General features: G+C 52.7%; 2 protein-coding genes across 7 annotated transcripts; one reads left to right on the plus strand and one right to left on the minus strand.

Annotated features, from left to right (window-relative positions):
• Positions 1 to 936: 936 nt before the first annotated feature.
• ZNF692 (zinc finger protein 692) lies at positions 937 to 10,085 on the plus strand. 6 transcript variants are annotated; one of them, XM_063724147.1, is made up of 12 exons: positions 937 to 1,011; positions 1,704 to 1,894; positions 2,166 to 2,197; positions 2,525 to 2,788; positions 3,480 to 3,528; positions 3,620 to 3,751; positions 4,089 to 4,310; positions 4,400 to 4,477; positions 4,577 to 4,655; positions 6,028 to 6,142; positions 9,311 to 9,410; positions 9,575 to 10,085. In XM_063724147.1, the coding sequence occupies exons 2-12, from the start codon at positions 1,716 to 1,718 to the stop codon at positions 9,879 to 9,881; spliced, it is 1,557 nt and encodes a 518-aa protein (XP_063580217.1). In that variant the 5' UTR covers positions 937 to 1,011; positions 1,704 to 1,715; the 3' UTR covers positions 9,882 to 10,085. The 6 variants fall into 6 exon arrangements, with proteins under 6 accessions (XP_063580217.1, XP_054416463.1, XP_054416456.1 ...); XM_054560481.1 differs by having other exon boundaries at positions 947 to 1,108; positions 1,595 to 1,894; XM_024246296.2 differs by having other exon boundaries at positions 947 to 1,108; positions 1,606 to 1,894.
• Positions 10,086 to 10,569: 484 nt separating this feature from the next.
• Positions 10,570 to 22,015, minus strand: ZNF672 (zinc finger protein 672). The gene is made up of 4 exons (XM_002809177.6): positions 21,647 to 22,015; positions 15,456 to 15,609; positions 14,423 to 14,520; positions 10,570 to 13,033 (listed from the first exon to the last, which is right to left on the minus strand). Exon 4 carries the CDS (start codon positions 12,807 to 12,809, stop codon positions 11,451 to 11,453), a length of 1,359 nt encoding a protein of 452 aa, XP_002809223.2. The 5' UTR covers positions 12,810 to 13,033; positions 14,423 to 14,520; positions 15,456 to 15,609; positions 21,647 to 22,015; the 3' UTR covers positions 10,570 to 11,450.
• Positions 22,016 to 23,508: the final 1,493 nt, after the last annotated feature.

Consider the following 23,508-nt stretch of genomic DNA (forward strand, 5'->3'; position numbering starts at 1 on the left):
CAGTTAACACAGGTAAGTCAAGTGGGCAGTAAGATATATGACTGCAGTTGAAAGAGGGCTAGGCTAGGAGCCATCAGTGTATTTAAAGCCACAGAACTAATTAGATCACCCAGGAGAATATATGCAGACCAGAGAAGATCTGGTTCAAGGCCTGAGCCAGGGCACAGTTCATCTTTTGGCAGAACAGAGGGAATGGATCCAGAAAAAGGAAAGAAGGAGCCAGTGAGGCGGGTGGAAAACCTGGAGCATATGAAGTCACAGAAGTAAAACTGGGGCCCAAAAATGTAGAGGGAGCCATAAGGATGAGGACGAGAGCTACATAGTCGCGCTCTTTCTAGGGCACAGAGGCGGACAGAACTGACAGCTGCTATGTAGCAATATGACCGTCCCAAGTGACCTTGTGAAGCGCCACTGCAGTGGCTGGGTGGGGAGGAAAGGCTCCATCAGAGCCAGTTGAAGAGAAGAGGATGGGAAGTGAGCGTCCACAGAGAATGTAGGCAACTTTTAGGAGGAATTCTGATGGTAATAGAAGTGGGCTGTAGCTGGTGGGACTCTGCGGTCCACAGAGGGCTCTAGCTGGCTTTCAAAGTGACTGATTCTGCATCATGTTTGCGGGTGGCAACTGTGAGGGGGGAAATCGAAGGTGAATACAAAACGGGAACAAGTGAAGAGGCAACGTCCCCATACAGGCCGGGTGGGCTGGGGTTGGAGCACAGGAGGCCTGACCCTGTCTCTTCCACTTTCCCTCAAACCGTTGGTCACCAAGCGCAGACGCTCACCACAGAAGCCACCCAACCACAATCGCCGCGGGGCTCCGCGACACGCGGGGGCGACTTGAGTCGGGGAACCACGATTCCCGGCGGGCGTTGCGCGGGGCACCCAGTGCGCAGGCGCACGCCGTCGGCCTCCGACTCGCCCCTCCCTCTGGGGCGCGGGCCTCAGTTCCCGGCTACAGCAGCCGACGCCGAGAGACACCGTTTCTTCTTAAAAGAGAAACGCTGCGCGCGCGAGGTGGGCCCCTGTCTTCCCCCAGCTCCGGGCCTGCTCGCTAGGCCGGGGAGGCGCAGGCGCAGGCGCAGTGGGGGTGAGGGCGCGTAGGGGCGCACAGGTAAGGCCGGGGTGGGGGTGGGTCGCGACGGGGGCTCTGGGCAGCCTGGGAGCTGCCATTGGGATTGGTCCGCTCCACTCACTGTCAGCATTAAGTGGGGGTGCCCAAGACGGGGTGGAGGGGGGGTGCCCTCCAGACCTCTGACCCCGGCCTCACCGCCACTCGACCCAACTATGAAGAGCGCCCCCATCTGCACGCCAGGACACGACCTTTCCTTCCCCTAGAAACCAGTAAAGGCCGCTGCCCTATTCAAGATGAAATGTGTGGACCCCCCCAGCCCAGTTGAAATTTCCCGTGAAAGTCTCTCGCCCCTTCCCCACAGCTCCACTTCAGTGGACTGGAGGGCGCAGGCCTTTGTTCTGACTGCTTCTGTCTGCCTGCCTCCCACCCGACGACACCCACATGGTAGCGCTGAGCTTCAACACCCTGTATCATAGAAGGACGGGGTTTGGCTCCACACCTGCCACTGCTATTGAAATAGTTTAGTCTTGCCCCAGTTCACTGATGAGGAAACTGAGGCCCTAACGACAGATGGAGCCGGGTCCCCGACCCCCAAGATCGGCAGGGCGCTGAAGACGTCCCTTCCACCCTCCAGCCTCTGGTGCACATGGCTTCCTCCCCGGCGGTGGACGTGTCCTGCAGGCGGCGGGAGAAGCGGCGGCAGCTGGACGCGCGCCGCAGCAAGTGCCGCATCCGCCTGGGCGGCCACATGGAGCAGTGGTGCCTCCTCAAGGAGCGGCTGGGCTTCTCCCTGCACTCGCAGCTCGCCAAGTTCCTGTTGGACCGGTTAGGGGCCGGGAGAAGGGCTTGGGGGAGGGTACCCAGGCAGCAGCCCCTAGCCTCCTCTCCAGGGCCTGTCCTGCTGCTCTTTTCCACCCTCAGGTTTCTCACTTTACCAGGACGGCCTGTGTGACTTGTGGCCTCCGAGGGTCCTGCTCCCCTCCTCATGGTCTCAGCGAATAGCGGCCCTTAGGGCCGGCCCCTTACATGTGTGAGTGCCCAGGGCTGAGGGTGGCTGGCCACCTGAGTCCTGACCTGCCTCTTCTCCTGCTGGCAGGTACACTTCTTCAGGCTGTGTCCTCTGTGCAGGTAGGTAGGGGATGGCAGGGGGTGAGAGCCAGAGGGAAGAGGGACCACAGGGTGACCCAGAAACACCCTCCTTTCAAAGGGAGCCCTGAGTAAGTTTGGGAAGGGTGGGGTAAGTTGGGGAGCACAGGGTAGTTTGATGGAGGCAACCTCTGGGTGGGGAAGGGAGCAATGTCTCAGGATCTAGTGTGTCTAGGTTCTGAAGAATGATAAATTGGACTGGGGCTGAGGTTGCCCTGGGGTTTGAGGGAACGGGGCTCCCTGGGTATGGCTCTCCAGGGTGAGAGGAGACTTCCCAGTTCAGCCTGACTGCTTCCCCCACCCCTCCAGGTCCTGAGCCTTTGCCTCCAAAAGGTCTGCAGTATCTGGTGCTCTTGTCTCATGCCCACAGCCGAGAGTGCAGCCTGGTGCCCGGGCTTCGGGGGCCTGGCGGCCAAGATGGGGGGCTTGTGTGGGAGTGCTCAGCAGGCCATACCTTCTCCTGGGGACCCTCTTTGAGCCCTACACCTTCAGAGGCACCCAAGCCAGCCTCCCTTCCACATACTTCTCGGAGAAGTTGGTGTTCCGAGGCCACAAGTGGGCAGGAGCTTGCAGGTAGGCTGGAAAAAAGCAGAGTTGTGGAGAAAAGGGAAGAAAAAGGTTTCCCATTTTCTGTAGCTCAGAACCCTGTTCTCTAAAAATGATCCTTTTTCAATGGAAAAACTCTATGTTGACAAAGAAATATATCATCAAATACACTGTTGGGCATGAAAAGCAAAACAAAATACAGTGTATGGTATGCTATCATTGGTGAAAAATACAAATAAGGGGAAAGTGAATGTGTGTGTGTGTGTGTGTGTGTGTGTGTGTGTAAGTACTTGCGAATGTATGACATATCTCTGGAAGGCACATAGGAAACCAGGTTGCCTGTGGGAAGAAGTAGGTGATGGGGGACAGTATTGGAAAGGAGGTTTTTGACTGTATAGTTTTGTGAACTATGTGAATATCATCTCTAAAACAGAACAACCCCTCCTACTCCAATAGCCTCTGCTCCCTCCTCCTCCTCCTTAAAAGTCTCTGCCTGGGTGCGGTGGTTCACACCTATAATCCTAGCACTCTGGGAGGCTGAGGCAAGAGGATTGCTTGAGCCCAGGGGTTTGAGACCAGCCTGGGCAACACAGTGAGACCCCGTCTCTATTTAAAAAAAAAAAAGAGGAGTCTCCCATCACTTCAGACCTTAGAACTTTACGTGTCCTCATCCCTTGAGTCCAGAGTTCCTTCTCTTTTGACTTTGCCTGTCCCACAGATTTGGAATCTGAGCATGATGAGCGGACTCAAGAGGCCAGGTTGCCCAGGTGAGGATGTGGGTAGGAGGGAAAAGGCGGAATTGCATAGGTGGGAGGATGAGGGAGCAGGACCTCAGGCTTGCCTTCTTTGGGCCTGCAGGAGGGTGGGACCCCCACCAGAGACCTTTCCACCTCCAGGAGAGGAAGAGGGTGAGGAAGAGGACGATGATGAGGATGAAGAGGAGATGCTCAGTGATGCCAGCTTATGGACCTACAGCTCCTCCCCAGATGAGCAAGTTGGGGTTGAGGGAGAATGAGCAGAGCAAGAGAGGGAGGCAGCTGGCCTGGCAGTTCATGGCTTTGCAGACTAGAGGGAAGGGCTTGTTAGTGTGGAGGGAAGGGTGGGTTTTGGGGAAGGCAAAAAGAACTAGAGGCTTTGAACTGAGAGGGTGAAAAGGGGTGAAGTCAGGTGCAGGGAGATTGAGGGCTGAAAGCAGATATGAATGGGGAGCCTAGGGTGGGGGTAGGGTTGTTTCAAGTTTGAGATCTTTTCAGTTTAGGGGCTAGGGTCGGGCAGGGGATGGCTGACTGCCCAGAAAGTTAATGCCATCTTCCTCTTCTCTTTTCAGTAGTGAGCCTGATACCCCCAGACTACTCCCTTCCCCTGTCACCTGCACACCTAAAGAGGGGGAGACACCACCATCCCCTGCAGCACTCTCTACTCCTCTTGCTGTGCCGTCCTTGTCAGCATCCTCATTGAGTTCCAGAGCTCCTCCACCTGCAGAAGTCAGGGTGCAGCCAGAGCTCGGCAGGACCCCTCAAGCGGCCCAGCAGACTGAGGCCCTGGCCAGGTAACCTGATGGCTGAGACAGAAAGGGCAGGGGCGTCCTGGGATGTGGCCCTCCCTCGAGGCCCTCTGCTCCCTCTTTGCTGCCCATAGCACTGGGAGTCAGGCCCAGTCTGCTCCAACCCCGGCCTGGGATGAGGACACTGCACAGATTGGCCCCAAGAGAATTAGGTAGGACTTGGGGAGATGGGGTTCTGGGGAGGGCCTAGAGGAGGGAGGCAGAGAAGGGCAGGCAGGAGTCATCCTGCTCCTCTCTATTCTTCTCCTCAGGAAAGCTGCCAAAAGAGAGCTGATGCCTTGTGACTTCCCTGGCTGTGGAAGGATCTTCTCCAACCGGCAGTATTTGAATGTGAGGGGCACAGGTTGGGGCCTGTGTGGCTGCTGGGGTGGGGGAAAGGGCTAAAAGAAAAACTGAGGAAAAGGATCTTAAGGCATGGGAGGATTCAGAACCAGGAAGCAGAGGGTACTTGACATGTATAAAGTCTTTTGGTCCTCACAATATCCCCATAGATTAGGTGCTGATATTATTCCCACTTTGCAGACAGAAAGGTTAGGCATTGCTCAAGGCTCTTCAGCTAGTGTGTGTTAGTGCTAGGGTTCTGAGCCTGGTGGCCTGGCTTCAGAGTCCATGCCTGGGCTGCCACATATCCTAGCTTGAGAGGGTAGTTCTAGAGTGAAACAGGCTGGGAGATGGTCCTGTCCCCAATCTCATTTCCTGAGAAATTTGAGGCACAGAAGGCGAAGGGTCCAATCCCTACAGTCAGCCAGAGCACTTGGCACAGCAGGTACCAAGGCTGGGGAGGGCCACAGACTCTGGGATGGTGAGGTGAGGGTAGACAGACAGGGGAGAGTGCTGCCCACAGAAGATGACAGAGAGGAATCAAGTGAAAAGGGAAAATGACCTGGGATGACAGGGAAGCTCTAGGCTGAGAAGAGCATTCGGCAGGGCATGTCAGACATTCTGGAGTCTGTTATGGAGGAGATCAAAGCAGCCCCTAGAAGTTTAACTGTGGAAAAATGGGATTCTAAAGAAGGGGACAGTCCATGCAATTTAGTGAGCCAGGATGCCAACTTAGGTCAGTGAAAAGAGAAATACTTTGATATTTAGGAGTTAAGGTTGAAGAGCCTGTTACCCTTAATAGTGTTCTAGGTTGAGAGCGTGTGTGTGTGTGTGTGTGTGTGTGTGTGTGTGTGTGTGTGTGTGTGTGTGTGTTTCCAAAGCAGATTTAGAAGAAAATCATATTATATATATGCCCATGGTGAACTATTAAAAAGCAAGCAGTTGGGGAGATACTGTTGTACGTGAATACTGACATCAAATAGGATAATCATACTTACCCAAACTGCTTTCCCCTCCGCGGCAGATAGTGCATTCATGATTAGGTGAACCAGGGGTGTCACCCAGAGTGATACTTTGTACAGGGAACATTGCAGGACATTGCAGGGTGAGAGTGTGACAAGGAGGTGAGATAATGGAAGTCAGGCACAGAATTGGGTGACAGGAGAGTTGAGTGGTCAGGCTGGGATGGGTGTGGTGTTCATGGTGTAGGTGAGGACTGAGCCTCAAGGAAACGAGCAGGCCGTGACAGGGAGAACTGCTGGGGCACACGGGCTAGTAAGGGGACAGAGGAGCATGCCTGCTGGGTCAGCTCAGTTGATCTCTCTGGGAAGGTGGCTATCCTTTTGCCTCTTCTCTCCCTAATACCCACTTCCTTCTCTAGCACCACAAAAAGTACCAGCACATCCACCAGAAGTCTTTCTCCTGCCCAGAGCCAGCCTGTGGGAAGTCCTTCAACTTTAAGAAACACCTGAAGGAGCACATGAAGCTGCACAGTGGTGAGTGGTGAGACTCCACCTTCCTCTGTGGGACCTTTTACCTTCCTCCGTGGGTCCCATCACCCCGGGCTCTGTGGATTTCTTCACCTCCCCCTCTACGGGGTCCTGTCACCTCCCGCTCTGTGGGTTTCTTCACCTCCCTCCGAGGGATGTCTCTCCCTCATCCTGTATGCCCTGTGTGTTGAGCACCTGCTTGTTTTAAACTGTTCTGGGTACTGGGTACAGCAGTGAACAGAGCAGGCAGCGCTAACCCTCCTGAGACATCCACTTTAGTGATACAGGGCTATGAAGAAATGTGGAAGCAAGGGAAAGGAGGAGGGCATAAGGAGGAGTTGCTATTGTAGAAAGAGAAGATGCTTTGAGCAAAGACTTAAGTGAAGTGAGGAATGGAGACCTGTACCTTACAGACTACGGACAGCGCCTATGGAAGGGCCCTTAGGTGGTATCTGGGTGACATGTTCCAGGAATAGGGAAGAGGCCAGGAGCTGAGAAAGGAAGAGAAGTCACATAGTTGGTGGAGGCCTCTGAGACCATCCACAGGACAGTTTGACGTCTGCTTTAAGTGAGATGGGTGCCATCGCAGAGTCTTGAATGGCAGAGGGACATGGCTGACTTTTTAAAAGATCATTGTGGCTGCTGTGTGAACAGGGGGACCTCAGATGAGCAGAACCAGGCACTCAACTGTGAGATGACTGCAGAGATGCACAAGAGGGCAAGGTGGTGCCTGGATTTGCTGGTAGCAGCTGAGTCAGTGAGGAATGGATGGAGGCCAGTGTGCAGATGGAGCCAAACGGGCTGCTGTGGGAAGGATGGGTTGGCTACAGTCGAGTCGGCAGGGAGGAGTTGGGTAACTTGGAGAATTCCAGCCTCAGCAACTGGGCAGAAGGTGATGTGATTTTTCTGAAAACAAGGGAGAAATGGGCTTGGGAAGGGAAATTTGATTTGAGACATGCTAATTAAACATCCAGGAGATGTGAATCTGGAGATCGGGGGAGATGTCAGGCAAAAATAGAAATATAAATGCGCGAGTCATGAGCATATGGGTGGCATTTAGAGCCATGAGGCCAGAGTGTCCCTACATAGAGGAAGTGAGCGTCGTGGCACTGTAGCCATCAGAGGGCAGGCCAGGTGAGCAGTGAGGAAGATGAAGAGAGCGGTATTTGAGGAACTGAGTATAGAAAATGCTCCAGGGAGGAAGGGGGATGATTGCCAGTGCGACAGGCCAAATGTGAGCTGAGAATAGCCGACCAGATGTGGCAGTGGTGAAGCCACCAGATGACAAGATGGAACTGACAAGAGGGGCAGTGGAGCTGTGGGGATAGCCGGAACGGAGTGCGTTCAAGGCAGAGTGGAGACAGCAAGTATGGACAACTCTGTTTTGCTGTGAAGATAAGCAGAGAAATGGAGTCCCAGCTGGAAGGCTGTGGGCTCAGGGCATGGAGATGGGAATGATTCCATAGAGAAAGGCTTGCTGCTGATGCTGGAGTGGGGTGGGGGACCTCAAGTGAGAAGGGGTTGGTCTTGAGGGGCACAGTGGAGGGCTCCCAGGGGGGAACAGTTTGAGCAGTTGTTTATATAGGCACAGATGCAAGTTGAATAGTGGATTTGGTGGGCAGAAGATGTGGGTGTTCTAGTTTCTTGGCGACTTTAGAAACAAGAGCACCGCTGAATAAGGCTGGTATGCTGGGGGTGTTGGAGGCTGGTGGAGAAAGGAGGTGGTGTGAAATGTCTTCTGTATTTCTAGAAAGTTGGAAAAGTGAACTGATGAGGGAAATGCAGACACAGTAGGGCAAGAAGGGGGCCTTAAGACTTGTGGTTTTAGATGAAAAGAGTGGCCAAGAGGCAGATTGTGCCCCCTACAGTACACACGTGCAGGCCCGGAGCAGACCAAAAGTTGTGTCTATCCTGAGTTGGGCTTTAATCAAGCAAGTACAGTTGACGGAGAGAGGGACAGGAAGATTGGTAGTGTGAATGAAAGAAGGCAACAAAGATGGCTGTGGAAATGTAGCTGAGCGGGGAAGGGGCTCAGAGGGAAGATGGTGGGGCCAGTGGACTGGCCTGGAATCATGGGATTATCATAGCAAGAGGACAAGATAGGAGGCCCTGGCATAAACCAGGATGTTTGAAATCACAATTTCTTTTTTTCTCCTCCTAACCCACTGTATCTTAGAAGAAATAGCAATTTCTGAAGTGGTGCAGTGCTTGGGTGTGACCTGAGACTGGTGGCTGAGGAGGGTGGGCGATGAGGTCAGTGAGGTCAGGGAACAGAGGGCTGGAGTGCTGACTGACAGCAGGAGTAGTGGCTGACAGGAGTAGAGGGGCTGAACCTAGAGTTGTGTGGATGGAGGGGGAGTAATGGGGCCAAAGGAGGAGGCTGCAGGTGTGTGTTCGTGTGGTCTGATGGTGGGGTCTTCAGAGAGGTGGGGATGTTAGAGGTGGTCTAAAGGGCACCATGAAAAGCAAAGACACCTTTTCTACTGTAGACCCTGAGGTTTGGTGGGTTAGAGAAACCACAGCAGCCTGTGAGAGCTGCTGCCACACAGTGACCATGGGCAATAGGCAGGTGCTATTGGAACAAGCAGGGAGTGCAGGCTCAGGGAAAAAGAGGAGAGGGGACTGGCTGCCTGCAGACAGGTAGTTCCACAGGGCACTGATAGGGTCTGGGACAGGTGGGATATGCAAGCCTGAATAGGTGGTAGATGATTCCAGGTGCCAGGGTCTGTCCTTGGGCCTTGAGCTTCAATACTAATTCCCATCGCTGACTCCAAGCTTCTGCTTGGCTGCTGCCCAGTGCCTTCAATTCATACATAAGGACCCAGCTCTCCATTCCATGTGTCTCCTTTGAGAAAGAACCAGCCTAGACGCTGAGGTGGGGTGGTGCACCTCCATTGGGAGTTCATTGGTTTGAGTGGGATTGGCGGGCAGGGGCTGGGGTGAACAATAATGAAGTCTTTTAGCTGGGTTCGTATCTTACTTGGTTGTCGTGACCCATCAGGTAAGGGAGGTCCAGACGGGCTCCATGATTTGGATAACAACTAATTAGAACCTGAGCCTCCTGACCTCCAATACTGGTGGCACTCCGGTGAGGGATAGTGGGTGGGGTGGGCCGGGCCAAGGAGGGGCCACAGGGTGGGGGCAGCTGCTGGAGTGTCCCTCATATGCCTGCAGACACCCGGGACTACATCTGTGAGTTCTGCGCCCGGTCTTTCCGCACTAGCAGCAACCTTGTCATCCACAGACGTATCCACACTGGAGAAAAACCCCTGCAGTGAGTGCTGGGGTGGGGTCTGAGGGCCAGGGGCCAGAAGGGAGGAGGTGGAGTCTGGAAGCTAGGCATATAGGACACCTAGGTAGTGGGGAGCAGGAGGAACCCCCTAGGGAAGTCATGATGGCCTGAGGCCTGTTCCTTCCCTCTTCTGTCCCTGACTCCAGGTGTGAGATATGCGGGTTTACCTGCCGCCAGAAGGCTTCCCTGAACTGGCACCAGCGCAAGCATGCAGAGACGATGGCTGCCTTGCGCTTCCCCTGTGAATTCTGCGGCAAGCGCTTTGAGAAGCCAGACAGTGTTGCAGCCCACTGTAGCAAAAGTCACCCAGCCCTGCTTTTAGCCCCTCAAGAGTCACCCAGTGGTCCCCTAGAGCCCTGTCCCAGCATCTCTGCCCCTGGGCCTCTGGGATCCAGCGAGGGGTCCAGGCCCTCTGCATCTCCTCAGGCTCCAACCCTGCTTCCTCAGCAATGAGCTCTCCTCCAGCTTTGGCTTTGGGGAGCCAGACTCCAGGGACTGAAAAGGAGCAATGAGGAGAGGGTCTGCTTGAGAAACGCCAGATGCTTGGTCCCCAGGAACTAAGGCGACAGAGTGCAGGGTGGGGGCAAGACTGGGCTGTAGGGGAGCTGGACTACTTTAGTCTTCCTAAAGGACAAAATAAACAGAGTATTTTATGCAGGCATGTGTGGGCAGAGCAAGTGTTTTGGCACCTGAGGTGCAGAAATCCTGGATCCCTTTGAAACCATGTACCAGAATGCAGCTTAGGTGCAGGCCGTTCCTCTCTCTGCAGGTCCTCACCTCTGACCCGTTCCAGACTCACTTTGACAGTTTGCAGCCCTTTCCTGTGGAGTAAGACACCCATCCTTACACTCAAAGCAGGCGGAGATAATCTGGAGAGTGCTGGGTCACTCCTGGCCGACTGGCTGGAGCAGAAATAGAGGCATATGATCCTGAGCCATCTTGTACTTGCCATTAACAGAGAAAACCCAATATGTAGGCCTTGAAGTCTTACCTTTTAGTGTGGAATCAAGTGGTCCTCCATACAAGATTACTGAGCTGCCTTGGGAAGGTACAAGAGACCTTGGAACTGAATGGACCTGCTCTTGGATCACTTCCAAACTCTGGTCAGCAGCCTTAGGTTTGACAAAGGGGGCACTTGGCATCTAGTACTCAAACAACTTTATTTCACTAGCCATGAGCAAAAAGTTGTTGACCAGCTCCAGGGGATTTTCCATCCTGCCCTCTCCCTACTGGTGGCTCCCATGATTTGGAAATAACCTCATGTTCCACTTGGCAGTGCCTGGCTTTGTGGACCCACATGGTTTTGGCCTGGGTCCCAGTGAAAATGTTCCTCACCTGGCTGGGGAACACTGTTCTGAGAGGCCCCTTGATCTGCCCTGGGGACATGTGTGGCCATGCTAAGGGCCCTGCCCACCTTCACGTGACTGGCCACCTCTGTCAGGGTGCAGGCAGCTCCTAGCATGGAGACATCCTTCATAGAAGTGAGCTTTCCCATCTCCATACCCACATTTCTCAGAAGCAGAGTTAACAGGGAACCAAGAGTCAAGAAGCCACAGGGCTGGTAACGTGCCTACAGCCAAATCTGTGACCATTACCTGAAGAGGCAGGACAACAAAAGTAATCAGGAAAGGAGAAGATGTGGGCTGGAATGAGATGGGACAAGAGAAGACAGAACAAAGGCAGGAAAATCAGAAACACCAGAGAGCACAGTAGCATTAAAGGGACACACCAACACCTGGGCTCTTGCACACGGGAGTCTAAGGGTTCCCTGACTCCCTGCACCTACACCTGAGGAGAGAATCCGAGTTATACGAGGACAGGATGGCAAAAGGGCCGACAGGGTAGTAGGTGTAGAGGCGAGGCAGGAGGCCAGGTGAAGGGTTGCCAACAGAAACTGGGAAGGCAGGAGGCCACATCGTCTTTTCCCAAACCTCCATCTACGAGTTGCCTCAACTGTCCCCGTGATACTATATAGGTGCTTGCCCAACCACGTTTAGAGAAGCCTCAGCAAGCCTCCCTCAACTAGGACACAGAGTACCCTGGCTTTTCCTGTTCAGCCGGCCCCTCAAAGACGAGGGCAGTGCCCACTGCGGACTGGATGACAACGGCGGCAGCAGTGCGGGCGCGCGTGTGGGCCCGCTGATGCTGTGACAGCGAGCGGCTGTGGCTGAAGCACTTGCCGCACTCTGCGCACTCCGCTGGCCGTTCGCCCAGGTGCGTCTTGCGGTGCAGTGCAAGCTTGGAGGCGACGCTGAAGGCCTTGCTGCACTCGGGGCATTTGTGTGGCTTGTGGCCAGCATGGTTGCGCCGATGCACGTTGAGATTGGACACGCACGTGAACCGCTTGCCGCACAGTTCGCAGCGGTAGGGCTTCTCGCCCGTGTGCGTGCGCCGGTGCTTGGTAAGGTCTGAACGGTCGCTGAAGCGGCGGCCGCACTCGGTGCACGCGAAGGGCTTCTCGCCCGTGTGGATGCGCTGGTGCACCACCAGGTCGGAGCGCTGCCCGAAACCCTTGCCGCAAGTGGCGCACGCATGTGGCCGCTCGCCCTGATGGCTGCGCCGGTGGCGCAGCAGCGTGGAACTCTCGCTGAAGCAGCGTCCACAGTCGCCACATGCGTACGGCTTCTCGCCCGTGTGTGTGCGCTGGTGGCGCACCAGCGTGGCGCTCTCTAGGAAGCCCTTGCCGCACTCCGGGCACTTGAAGGGTTTCTCCCCCGAGTGCGTCTGCAGGTGTCGCGTCAGCGTAGAGCTCTTGCCAAAACACTTGCCGCACACGCCACACTGGTGGGCGTCTGAGGCACGGGGTTGCATGGGGCTCCGGGATACGTGGATGCGCGCGTGACTCCGCAGCCCGGCACCGCTTCGGAAGGCTCGCGGGCACTGCGCGCAGCGGTGGGGTGGGGCAGCAGGGTCAGAGGTTGTCCCCGAGGGGTGTGCCCGCGCCTGGTGGAAGAGCAGCGCGCTCTGTCGGAAGGTGCGGGCGCACAGCGGGCAGCGGCGGGGCCGCTCTGGGAGATGCTGGCGGCGCCGGTGTAGCAGCAGCGCCGGGAGGTGCGGGAAGCGGCGGCCGCATGTGCGGCAGGAGCAAGTGCGGCATCGCTGCCGGTGTGCGCCCAAGTGTAGGTCAAGGCGGCCGCTGTGGCGGAAGCTTTGTCCGCACTCACTGCAGATGTAGAGGGTCTGGCCAGCATGGGTGCGCCTGTGCGCTCGGAGGTCAGCAGCCCGTGCACAGCGCTCACCGCATTCTAGGCAACGGAAGCGGCCGTCACCGCCGTGAGCTCGTTCATGTCGTAGCAGCACTGAGCTGTAGCAGAAGCTCTTGCCACACTCGCTGCACGAGTAAGGCTTCCCCGCTGCCACTGCCCCAGATGTGGCAAACATGGTGAGGACGGGTTCACAGGGAAGCGTGCCACTCACACTCTGGGGCCCACCTCCTGACGCTGCAGCTAAGTTTTACTTCTCTTAAGGCCTGGAAAGGGCACTGTAACAGAGAGGAAAGGGGGAGGCCACAAAAACTGGTCTGATTTCAGCGTTCTTCTCTAAGGGGCAGACACTGCGGCTGTTCCAGAGGTGAGCTGTGGCCAGGTTCACCCTGCACCGTGAGCCTGTGGGGAGAAGGTCATTGTGAGCCTCTGCAGCAGCTCCTAAGGAATGGAGAGGGGAACACGAACTCCCTATTTGTTATAACTTCTTTAGGTAGTCCATCTCCAGGATTCCCTTCCCCAAGACAAAGTAAAGCCATGGGCATCCCGGAAATACGGAGGGGGTGTTCTTGAACCACTTGGAAGGGGAGGAGGGAAACTACAAGTGTCCTAGAGAACAAACAGGAATGGAGTCAAAGGGGAGCTTGCATTTAGCCTGGGAACCATCAACACTGCTCTGAGGGAAGGAAACGCCAAGCCTGTTTGCTGGCCTTAGATGGGGATCCTTGTCTGTGGATGCATTAGGAAATGACCAAGGCAGGATGGGACAGTGAGAAGTCCCCTGCGTTTAGACTATACCAACGCCTTCCTCCAAAACCCAGCTTTCCTGAGTCACTGACATGAACCCAGCCAGACTTGGGCTGGAAGAACAAAGCGGGTAATGTGATGAAGCACAAACAGGTCCAGCAGCAACAGCCTAGGCAAAGGGCTCAGACCCTGAAGTTACTGAAGGGGCTGGGGCCTGGCCAAAGGAAGGTATTTGAGAAACCCCAAAATATTGTCCCTTGGCTTTGGACAGTACTTGATAAACACACTACCCCATGCCAGTATACAGCCCCAAAGTTGAGAAAGCAACTCAGGACCCAGTAAAGGGGTAAAAACGGGAGCATAGATAATTCACAAAAAACATTATTAAAAGTTGGTGGCATTATCCAAGAACACTTTTCCCATTTTCAGGAAAGGCTGGGGAGAAGGAAGGGGCATCCATTCTATAATAATTGTCAGGATATCCAAGTTGTTTGTGAAGGTCTGAATATGATGAATCTGATCAAGAAAAACATATTGTTTATGAACATTCTGCAGCATTTCCTCACTGTCTCAGCCACAGGAATCTGAGAATCTGGAGTAGCAGAAAAACTCCTTTATGGAGACCACATCTGCTCTATTATCCTATTTGTCTCACATGATATCCCTGAATTCTTCTGACAGGTTGCTCTGGGCAGCTGTCTGGGAACAGGGTCAGCCTTTGTAGTATGTGCACAGAACCTCACATGCCCTCTAGTCAAGAGCACAATGTGTCTGCCCTCCTCACCTGGCCTCAGCACTGACGACTTCTCTCAGGGGCCACGGGTCAGTCTCCAGCCTTGCTGGAGATTAGGTCTAGTTGCTAGTACAGTATAGCCCCTTGTTGCTCAACAGATGCGGGAGAGGACGCAAACAAAATGGTCAGCTGTCACTTTCTTCTTAGCAGATGAAAGTTCATCATAAATACTCAGAACTTTGGTTAAAATACCCCCATAGACAGGGTCCTTATGTTTTGGATACAAATTGGGTAAAGTGAAAATAGCAAACCTGCAAGTCTGGGCTCTGGAGCTTCTGCTGCCCCACCACACTGGGCAGGAGTAGACAGCATGGGATGTCCTCCTCTTGTGCCTCTGGAGTAAGATGTGCTGTGCCCAGTAGAGATGAAGTAAAAGGGAAAATGTGAATTACAACTGAGCAGGGGAAGAAAGGGAGGGAAATGTTTTCTGGAGGAGGGTATTTATTTAATGGACATTTTAAAATACGAAAACCTGAACAGTATCACAGATCAGTCACCATTTTACCATTCTTGTTTCATCCACACCCCCACTCCACTTTTTTTTTTTTTGGTGGTAGGAAGCTCTAGAGTATTTTAAATCCCAGACATCTTATACAAAGAGTATGATTAGTATGATTTTTAAACAAAAAATGCAAGCAGGAGCTCTGGAGTAGACTTTCTGACAGTCTCGCCCTGTCGCCCAGGCTAGAGAGCAGTCACTCCATGTCGGCTCACTGCAACCTCTGCCTTCTGGATTCAAGGATTCTCCTTGCCTCAGCCTCCTGAGTAGCTGGGATTATAGGCACGTGACACTGTGTCTGGCTAATTTTTGTATTTTTAGTAGAGACGGGGTTTCACCATCTTGGCCCGGCTGGTTTTGAACTTCTGACCTCAGGTGATCCACCCGCTTCGGCCTCCCAAAGTGCTGAGATTACAAGCGTAAGCCATCATGCCCAGGCTGGAGTAGACTTTAGAGACAGTTCCTTGGTTCCTCCAGGGGGACTTTCGACCCAGACACTGGCTGCTGATTCTAGTTAGATGTCAGTTCGGAGGAATGTTTGCCCTCCTGAAAATAAAAACTTCCTGGAGACTCAGTGGCTGATCCCAAATGCCACAGAAAGCAATGCTCATGCCCCACTGAGTGCTCTGCCTCCTCCTCGGGTATCTGGAGACCATGGTACCTCTCAAACCATGTGTCTAGGAGCCCACCCTCTCCCAGGCCACTGCCTCCCAGGGCACATGCCCAAGGAAGGCAAATGCACAAATACCAACATGCACACTTAAACGGCATATAAACAACAATACCATTTCCTTCCATTATGGATGCGGAGTAAGACAGTCGCTAGGGTACAGGTTTGGCGCTTGAGTCCCAAGGCACGCTCTTCAAGTCTCTCTTCTGTACCTCACCCCATGCTGGAGCTCATCCCACAGGCAAAAGGGTCACGCTAGAAGTGGAAACCTGAAAGAAAAGTTATTACGGTGCCAAAAAAAAAGACTGACTTCTAGATCATCCTAATCCCCACTCTCCTGATTGAACGTGAGTTTTAAAGTTGCTATATCACCAGATTTCTTTCACTTTGGAAAAAAAGTACAGAAAAGTTTGGAAAGAGGGAAGGGGGAAATTACGTGTGAATTGGTGAAAATTCTCATTGTTGAATAAAGTATGTAAGTACCTTTCAAGCATTTAAAACAAATACTATACATATAACTAAAAAAAACCGAAACAAAACAGATACTAAGAAGGAAGATAAGCTAATGGAAAAACCAACATTTATAATAGGGGCAAGACAAACTTCTGAGTTTCATATGTCATTTTTTTCCTTAATAATAATTGAAAATAAAATAATTGAAAATCCTTATTTTCAATCAGAATAAAGATTTTTCTTCCCTGGTTATCTGTTCTGCCATGCCAGCATTTCTGGGGTGGGACAAAAGACCTCAAAAAGTCATGATTCACAAGAAACAAGTGGTCATCTTGAAGTCAGAGTTGGTAAACCTGGTCTGGGCAGCAGGGAATAGGGCTGAGGGGAACTGTTCCCTGCTATGCTGTCTACTACAGTGGCCCAGAGCCACATGTGGTGACTGAGCACTTGAAACATGGCTGGTTCAAACTGAGTTGATTTGTAAGAGCCAAATACTCTCCTCATTTCCAAGACTTAGTATTAAAAAAGAATGCAAAATACCTCATTAATAATGTTTAGCACTGATTATATGTTGAAATATTTTTGGATATATTAGGTTAAATGAAATATATCAGAATATATTTTACCCATTTTTAAAGAAAATTTAAGATTATAAATGTGGCTTATATTTTATTTTTATTGAATAGTGCTTGTCCAAATGGCCTTTCCAAATCCTGGAACATTTGAAGGGAGGCTGGCCCACCTCAGTCCTTGGAGGGCTTTAGTTGAGAAAAGGTCACTGACCCTGTCTGACCTTCAGAGCTTCAGTAAGCACAGAGGAGAGCTGTTCCTCTCATTTTCCAAGGCCCTAGTTCCTAGCTGCCCTCTCCAGAAAAGTCCACCTGCTGTTTTGGAAACTGGACACCTAAACCTGGTAGGGACTTGGGGTTGTGACTTACGCAAAACCTTCTCTCACTGCAACTCTCAGAAGGTGAAACCATATATACCAGTTGTTACTGCTATTAACACACAAGAACTCTCACATGTTTGTACATGTGTTTCCCTTTCGTCCTCCCAGTAGTCCTTTGAGGTGGGGATTATTAGTAACCCCCATGTGACCTGGGCTTCCTATACAGGCTTGTCCAGTCATCCAGCACAAGTGCACAGGTGGGTCTGGGGACAGGAGTAAGTCAGCAGGCCACGTAGCCCATCTCTCAGTCTCCCTAGGGCAGCCCCGCCCCTTCCTAAAAGCCCCAGGAGGCTTGCAGCAGCTCAGCAACCAGCAGGGACAGACCTGGCTGTGAAATTCACAGGGAAGCACCAGGCAGCCAGGGGACAAGGGGGTAAAATGCCAACCCCAAGAACCAGCACTTGGCGCCCCAGGGAATGCTCTGTGTGCGCTGTGTTAATCGTGGGGCCCTGACCCAGGAATGGAATGGTTTCCATGAGAAGAGGGACAGGAACTGGCGGTGGGAGGGTGGGAGTTGTAGCTGCATCAGGAGAGGTGATTCTTCTGCTGGCTTCTCCTTGTATTCTTACCCCTCAGGATCTGAGTGATGCTGCTGTCTCCAGGATTCTGTGATACCCCTAGACTGCCCTGAAATCCAGATGAGATAGAAGCAAACTATCCATTCCCCACTCTAGATAGGGTGTGGAGTAGAAGTTTCCCTGGCCTTCAGGAGGCAGTTTTGGGGCCTTGCCACTTAGTTCCTTCTACCGGCAAAGCTCTCTCACTCCTTCATTCAGGACTCTCCACCCTTTCTCAGAGAGGCTCCCCCTGCCTCCACACCTCCCTCCTACTCATTGCTCAGCTTTATTCTCCCTGAGCTGGGGTGCTCTGGCCACTCTGGGCTTCAGTGTTGCCCATGTCTCAAAGGGACAGGATAAACTCCTACTATGTATGTTCTCTCCCTGTTCACATCCATACCTTCTGTACACTCCCCAGATTTCACAGGAAAATCTTTGTGAAACCAAAACTTTCAAAAGAATGTATCTGGATCACGATCAGACTTAGGCACTTGGGGTAGGAGCAAACTGTTATTCCTGTTTCCACCAGCTCCTTAGACGTGTCAGACTGAATCTGAAGCTGGAAGGAGCATATATTAATCAGTGAATGTAACAGGAAGCAGGGATTCCTCTCCACTCTGGACAGATTTAAGCCCTATTCTAGGAGGTGCGGATGGGGAATGGAATTCAGAGCACCAGAATTGCCCCTCCTTGCTTCCTTCCCCCATAAAGAAACAAAATCCAATACTTCAAAAGAAGTTGCTCCTTCCAGCTTCAGATTCAGTCTATATCTAAGGAGCTGGTGGAAATAGGAATGACAGTTCGCTCTGAGCCCAAGTGCTCAAGTCTGATCATGAGCCAACACATTCTTTTTATTTTGGAGGCAGAGTCTCGCTCTGTCTCCCAGGCTAAAGTGCAGTGGCGCCATCTCAGTGTGATCTGGGCTCACTGCAACCTCTGCCTCCGAGGTTCAAGTGATTCTTGTGCTTCAGCCTCCCAAGCAGCTGGGATTTCAGGCTCGAGCTACCACGGCTAATTTTTGTATTTTTAGCAGACACAGGGTTTTGCCATGTTGCCCAGGCTGGTCTTGAACTTCTGGCCTCAGTTGATCCTCCTGCTTCAGCCTCCCAAAGTGCTGGCATTACAGGTGTGAGCCACCATGCTGAGCTCAAATACATTCTTTTGAAAGTTTTGGTTTCACAAAGATTTTCCTGTGAAATCTGGGAAGTATAGAGAAGGTATGGATGTAGACAAGGAGAGAACATACATAGTGGGAGCTTGTCCTGTCCTTTTGAGACACAGGCAACACTGAAGCCCAGAGTGGCCAGAGCATCCCAGATCAGAGAGAATGGACTACAAGGTCTTTTGCACCTTCCCTGGGCCTAGCAAGGACTTGGGCACACAGAAGATACTCAGTGCTTTTTAAAAGTGATGTATTAGTCTGGAATCCAATTTTCCCAAATGTTAGGTCCCTGGAGGAAAGGGCCTGACTACAGTCATCATATCCTCCACAGCACTACCCACTGCATATACAAGTACTCTGACTACAGTCATCATATCCTCCACAGCACTACCCACTGCATCATATCCTCCACAGCACTACCCACTGCACATACAAATACTCTGACTACAGTCATCATATCCTCCACAGCACTACCCACTGCACATACAAATACTCTGACTACAGTCATCATATCCTCCACAGCACTACCCCCTGCACATACAAATACTGACTACAGTCATCGTACCCTCCACAGCACTGCCCACTGCACATACAAATACTGACTACAGTCATCGTACCCTCCACAGCACTGCCCACTGCACATACAAATACTCTGACTACAGTCATCGTACCCTCCACAGCACTACCCACTGCACATACAAATACTCTGACTACAGTCATCGTACCCTCCACAGCACTACCCACTGCACATACAAATACTCTGACTACAGTCATCGTACCCTCCACAGCACTACCCACTGCACATACAAATACTCTGACTACAGTCATCGTACCCTCCACAGCACTACCCACTGCACATACAAATACTGACTACAGTCATCGTACCCTCCACAGCACTGCCCACTGCACATACAAATACTCTGACTACAGTCATCATATCCTCCACAGCACTGCCCACTGCACATACAAATACTCTGACTACAGTCATCATATCCTCCACAGCACTACCCACTGCATATGCAAGTACTCTGACTACAGTCATCATATCCTCCACAGCACTACCCACTGCATATACAAATACTCTGACTACAGTCATCATATCCTTCACAGCACTACCCACTGCATATACAAATACTCTGACTACAGTCATCGTATCCTCCACAGCACTGTGCACTGCACATACAAATATTCTGCTTTGGTTTACTAGTTGAGCCTGCAACCTGTGTAGCAGAACCAGAGAGGCAGGCATCCAAATTCTGGTTCCTCCCATTACTAGCTGTCTGATCTTAGACAGTAGACTTGGAGTGTCTGATCCTCCTGGATGGGAAAACTTTAGTAAAGAAAGTTGGCCAGGCACGGTGGCTCACGCCTGTAATCCTAGCACTTTGGGAGGCCGGGGTGGGCAGATCACCTGAGGTCAGGAGTTCGAGACCAGCCTGGCCAACATGGTGAAACCCCATCTCTACTAAAAATACAAAAAATTAGCCAGGCATGGTGGCACACGCCTGTAGTACTGGCTAACTCGGGAGGCTGAGGCAGGAGAATCGCTTGAACCCAAGAAGCAGAGGTTGCAGTGAGCCAAGATCATGCCATTGTACTCCAGCCTGGGCGACAGAGTGAGACTCCATCTCAAAAAATAAATTTAAAAAAAGCTATTATTATAGTGTTTCATATGGAAAGGTCAAAATATTGCTAAATCTTGCCGGGCATGGTGCCTCACGTCTGTAATCCCAGCACTTTGGGAGGCCAAGGCGGGCGGATCACTTGAGGTCAGGAGCTCGAGACCAGCCTGGCCAACATAGTGAAACCCTGTCTCTACGAAAAATACAAAAATCAGCCGGGTGTGGTGGCGCCCGTCTGTAGTCTCAGCTACTGGGAAGGGTGAGGTGGGAGGATCACTTGAGCCCAGGAGGCGGAGGTTGCAGCGAGCCGAGATAGCGCCACTGTACTCCAGCCTGGACGACAGAGCAAGACTCCGTCTCAAATAAATAAATAAATAAATAAATAAATTGCTAACACTGAGAATTGCGGTTTCCCGGTGCTTAGGATTTACTCTGCCTAGGACAGTTCTTCTTGTTGTTGTTGTTTGTTTTTTGAGACAGGGTCTTGCTGTCACCCAGCTTGGAATGCAGTGATTTGATCACTGTCTCACTGCAGCCTCGCCCTCCTGGACTCAAGCAACCCTCCAGCCTCAGCCTCCTGCGAAGCTGGGACTATGAGCAGGTGCTACCACACACGGCTAATTATTATTATTATTATTTTTTTGTAGAGACGAGGGTTCTCACCATGTTGCCCAGGCTGGTCTGGAACTCCCGAGCTCAAGAGAGCCTCCCACTTTGGCCTCCCAAAGTGCTAGGATAACAGGCATGAGCCACTGTGCCCGGCCCTGGACAGTTCTTAAGAGGGACTCCGAGTAAGGGGGCTTAACTCCTGTCTCCACTCCAGGCATCCTAAACGGTCTGCAGCCCTTTTCAGTCCTTCCCCCTCAACCCCTAAGAATCCCTCACATGATTAGAGCAGCACAGCATGGGCCTTCCATAGCTCCACTTGCGCGAACTGTGGGCTCCAAGATGAAAGAAGGGAAGCTGGCTACTCATTTGGGGACTTGGTGCCTGGTACTTAAGAGCGAAGCACAACTAATCGCCGAATGTGGAACACGGCACCTGAACAGGTCGCTTTCCGTGACCCACAGCAGCGCAGCCAATCCTGGGGCGCCTCAGTCGGCGCGCGTCACAAGTTGCTGGGCAAACTTTCTTTGAGGGAGCCCCTTCCCAACCCCGAGCCTACCCTAGCCCCTTGCCCGTGGCGCCAGCCGACTTGGAGGGCGAGACCGGGCACCAAAAACGTAGTGGGGAGCGTTTAACGCTGCCAGAACCCGGTGGCGGCCGTTGCCCCCTTAAGTCGGCTCAGCCTGGCGATGTTTGTCGTGGTGACGCCAGCCCCGAAAAGGTCACCCGGGGAGGACCAGCGAGGACAGGCGGAGGCGAAGGCCTGGGAGGAGCAGGCCGCGCGGATGTGTCCGGCCAATCGCTCGCCCCGCAGTATCTCCGCGTCACTCGTAGCCCGGGCGGCGCTCACGACCGCCGCAGACACCAGTCGCCCGAGGCAGATGGGAGAAGACTAGCCACAGCTGAGGACTGCTGCCCCGAGCCACCCTTGCCTTCCCCTGCCCTTCATTCCCTCACCGGTCGCCGACTGGCTCCTCAGACACCGCGCGGTTCCCCTCAGCCGGCTGCCGACCCCCGCCTCCCGGACTGCGGGACTAGGGCGGGGGAGCGAGGAAGGGGCTAACGGCGCGCGCGGCCTCCAAGTGGGGGGAGCGGGAAGGCGCCCGAGCGTCCGGCCCCTCGGGATGGGGAGGTCACGCTCCTGTCCCTCTCGCCCGCGTCGGCTAGTGGTCAGTCTCGCGCGGGCAGTGTCACCGGTTGCTGGGAAGACTGGGGGGCCAGCGAGCAGCGTAGCGACCGCTCAGCCTCTCCGGCCCCAGCTGGAGCCGGGAAGGAGGCGGGGCTAAAAGAGAAAGCTTGGGGGGACTCCACTCCCGCCTCCCGCGCGGGCCAAGGCCCCACCCTCTCTCCGGGCTTAACCAATTCCTGCCTCCCGCTTTGTCTGTTGGCCCACCCCTGGGCCTCGTCCCGCCCAATCAGAGCAAAGGGCGCCGAGCCCGGCGCGCGCCCCAGCCCCAGCCGCGGAGTCCCGGGAGCTAGGCGGTCCACTGTCTAGTCTTCCAGCAGCTCCTCCCGCGGCCGCTGGCGGGACGCAGACAGGTGTACCCTTCGGTGCTTCCGGCGCGGTAGCCGGTGCCCGGCGCGGACGGGGCCGCGGCAGCCATCCCCGTAGTTAAGTTAGCGCCTTCTTATAAGTGAGGCCAGACTGGATACCTATTATCTCTCAGTCTTCACCACAACCCTGCCAGGGGAAATATGACCATTTATCCTGTATTTTAGGTGAGGACCCCACAAGTTAATGATACGCCCAAAGTCGCAATGCCAGGGATAGGGATTACTCCTGGTCGGCTTGCCAGCTGCCTCTCCATGAGCTTTCTGGTTGAACTGCCTGTCCAAATGTTGACCCTAATGTCTTCTACTAGGAAATGCTACTAGTATTGTTTTCCGGAAATGCATTTTGGGAGCCTGGCCATCCTTTAGTGTGCCTATATCATCAGAACAGACGCCCAGGGATGGCCCTCAAGGTCCTTTACTGCTGTAATCTTCCTTTGGAGGTCACTTAGTACCACTCTTCTGAGCTCTGCTCAGGGGGTCCCCTAATTAGTGTACTTAGACCTGCCATGCTTGGCCTGGAAAACTCTTACCCTCTTCTCTGTTTTAATTTGTAAAAGCTTAGTCAAATGCCATCTCCATAAACCTATGCTAGAATGCCCCTTTTTGTCCTCAGTCCTGGGGACATATCCATGCTGCAGCGCAACCTCCCGCATGTTGATACTGTTGTTATAGTCAGATGAATACTGTTCCCCCATAGCTTAAGGGACAGGCCTTGTCCTACTCATGAACAATTGATCCCTTGAAGCATGAGCACAGGGCCAGCACGCCACAGATGATCAATGAGTGTTTGCTGACCTGCATATGACAACACGGATTAAGGAAGACAGATCTGGTAGCAGCAGGCAAGAAAGCTGAAAAGCAAGACACAGGATGCAGGTCTGGAGTGATCAGGGCCTGAACCAGGAAGGGATAACATTGAGAGAGACATGGAAAATGCGCTTGAAGTATATATATTTTTATTGTAAAGAATCATACACAGATAAGGTAGTATTATATAGAGAATGATTAGTTGAGGATATTTCCAGAGTCTTTAAGCCAGAGAAATGTACTAATTTAGACATTTCTGGACTCATTGCTCAGTACTGATGTCATGTTTTTAAGGACACTGACACACTTGGCTAATCCCAGAGACATGAAGAGGATGGTGACTAGGATGGTCACATAATTAAAGGGGCTGGGGATATTTGATCTAGAAAGAGAAACATTTTTTGTGCACATAATGACTATACACAAATTCTAACAAACTTGCATGTGAAAGAGGAGTG

This window comes from Pongo abelii, chromosome 1, assembly GCF_028885655.2.
Source record: "Pongo abelii isolate AG06213 chromosome 1, NHGRI_mPonAbe1-v2.0_pri, whole genome shotgun sequence".
NCBI classification, from domain to species: Eukaryota; Metazoa; Chordata; class Mammalia; order Primates; family Hominidae; genus Pongo; species Pongo abelii.

What these genes read in the sequence shown, in the direction of transcription:
- ZNF692 (XM_063724147.1), top strand. Translation starts at nt 1,716, where the DNA reads ATGGCTTCCTCCCCGGCGGTGGACGTGTCCTGCAGGCGGCGGGAGAAG. An exon ending in AGGCTGTGTCCTCTGTGCAG is followed by an intron (nt 2,198 to 2,524) that starts GTAGGTAGGGGA and finishes CCACCCCTCCAG; the next exon opens with GTCCTGAGCCTTTGCCTCCA. An exon ending in GCACATGAAGCTGCACAGTG is followed by an intron (nt 6,143 to 9,310) that starts GTGAGTGGTGAG and finishes ATATGCCTGCAG; the next exon opens with ACACCCGGGACTACATCTGT.
- ZNF672 (XM_002809177.6), bottom strand. Translation starts at nt 12,809, where the DNA reads ATGTTTGCCACATCTGGGGCAGTGGCAGCGGGGAAGCCTTACTCGTGC.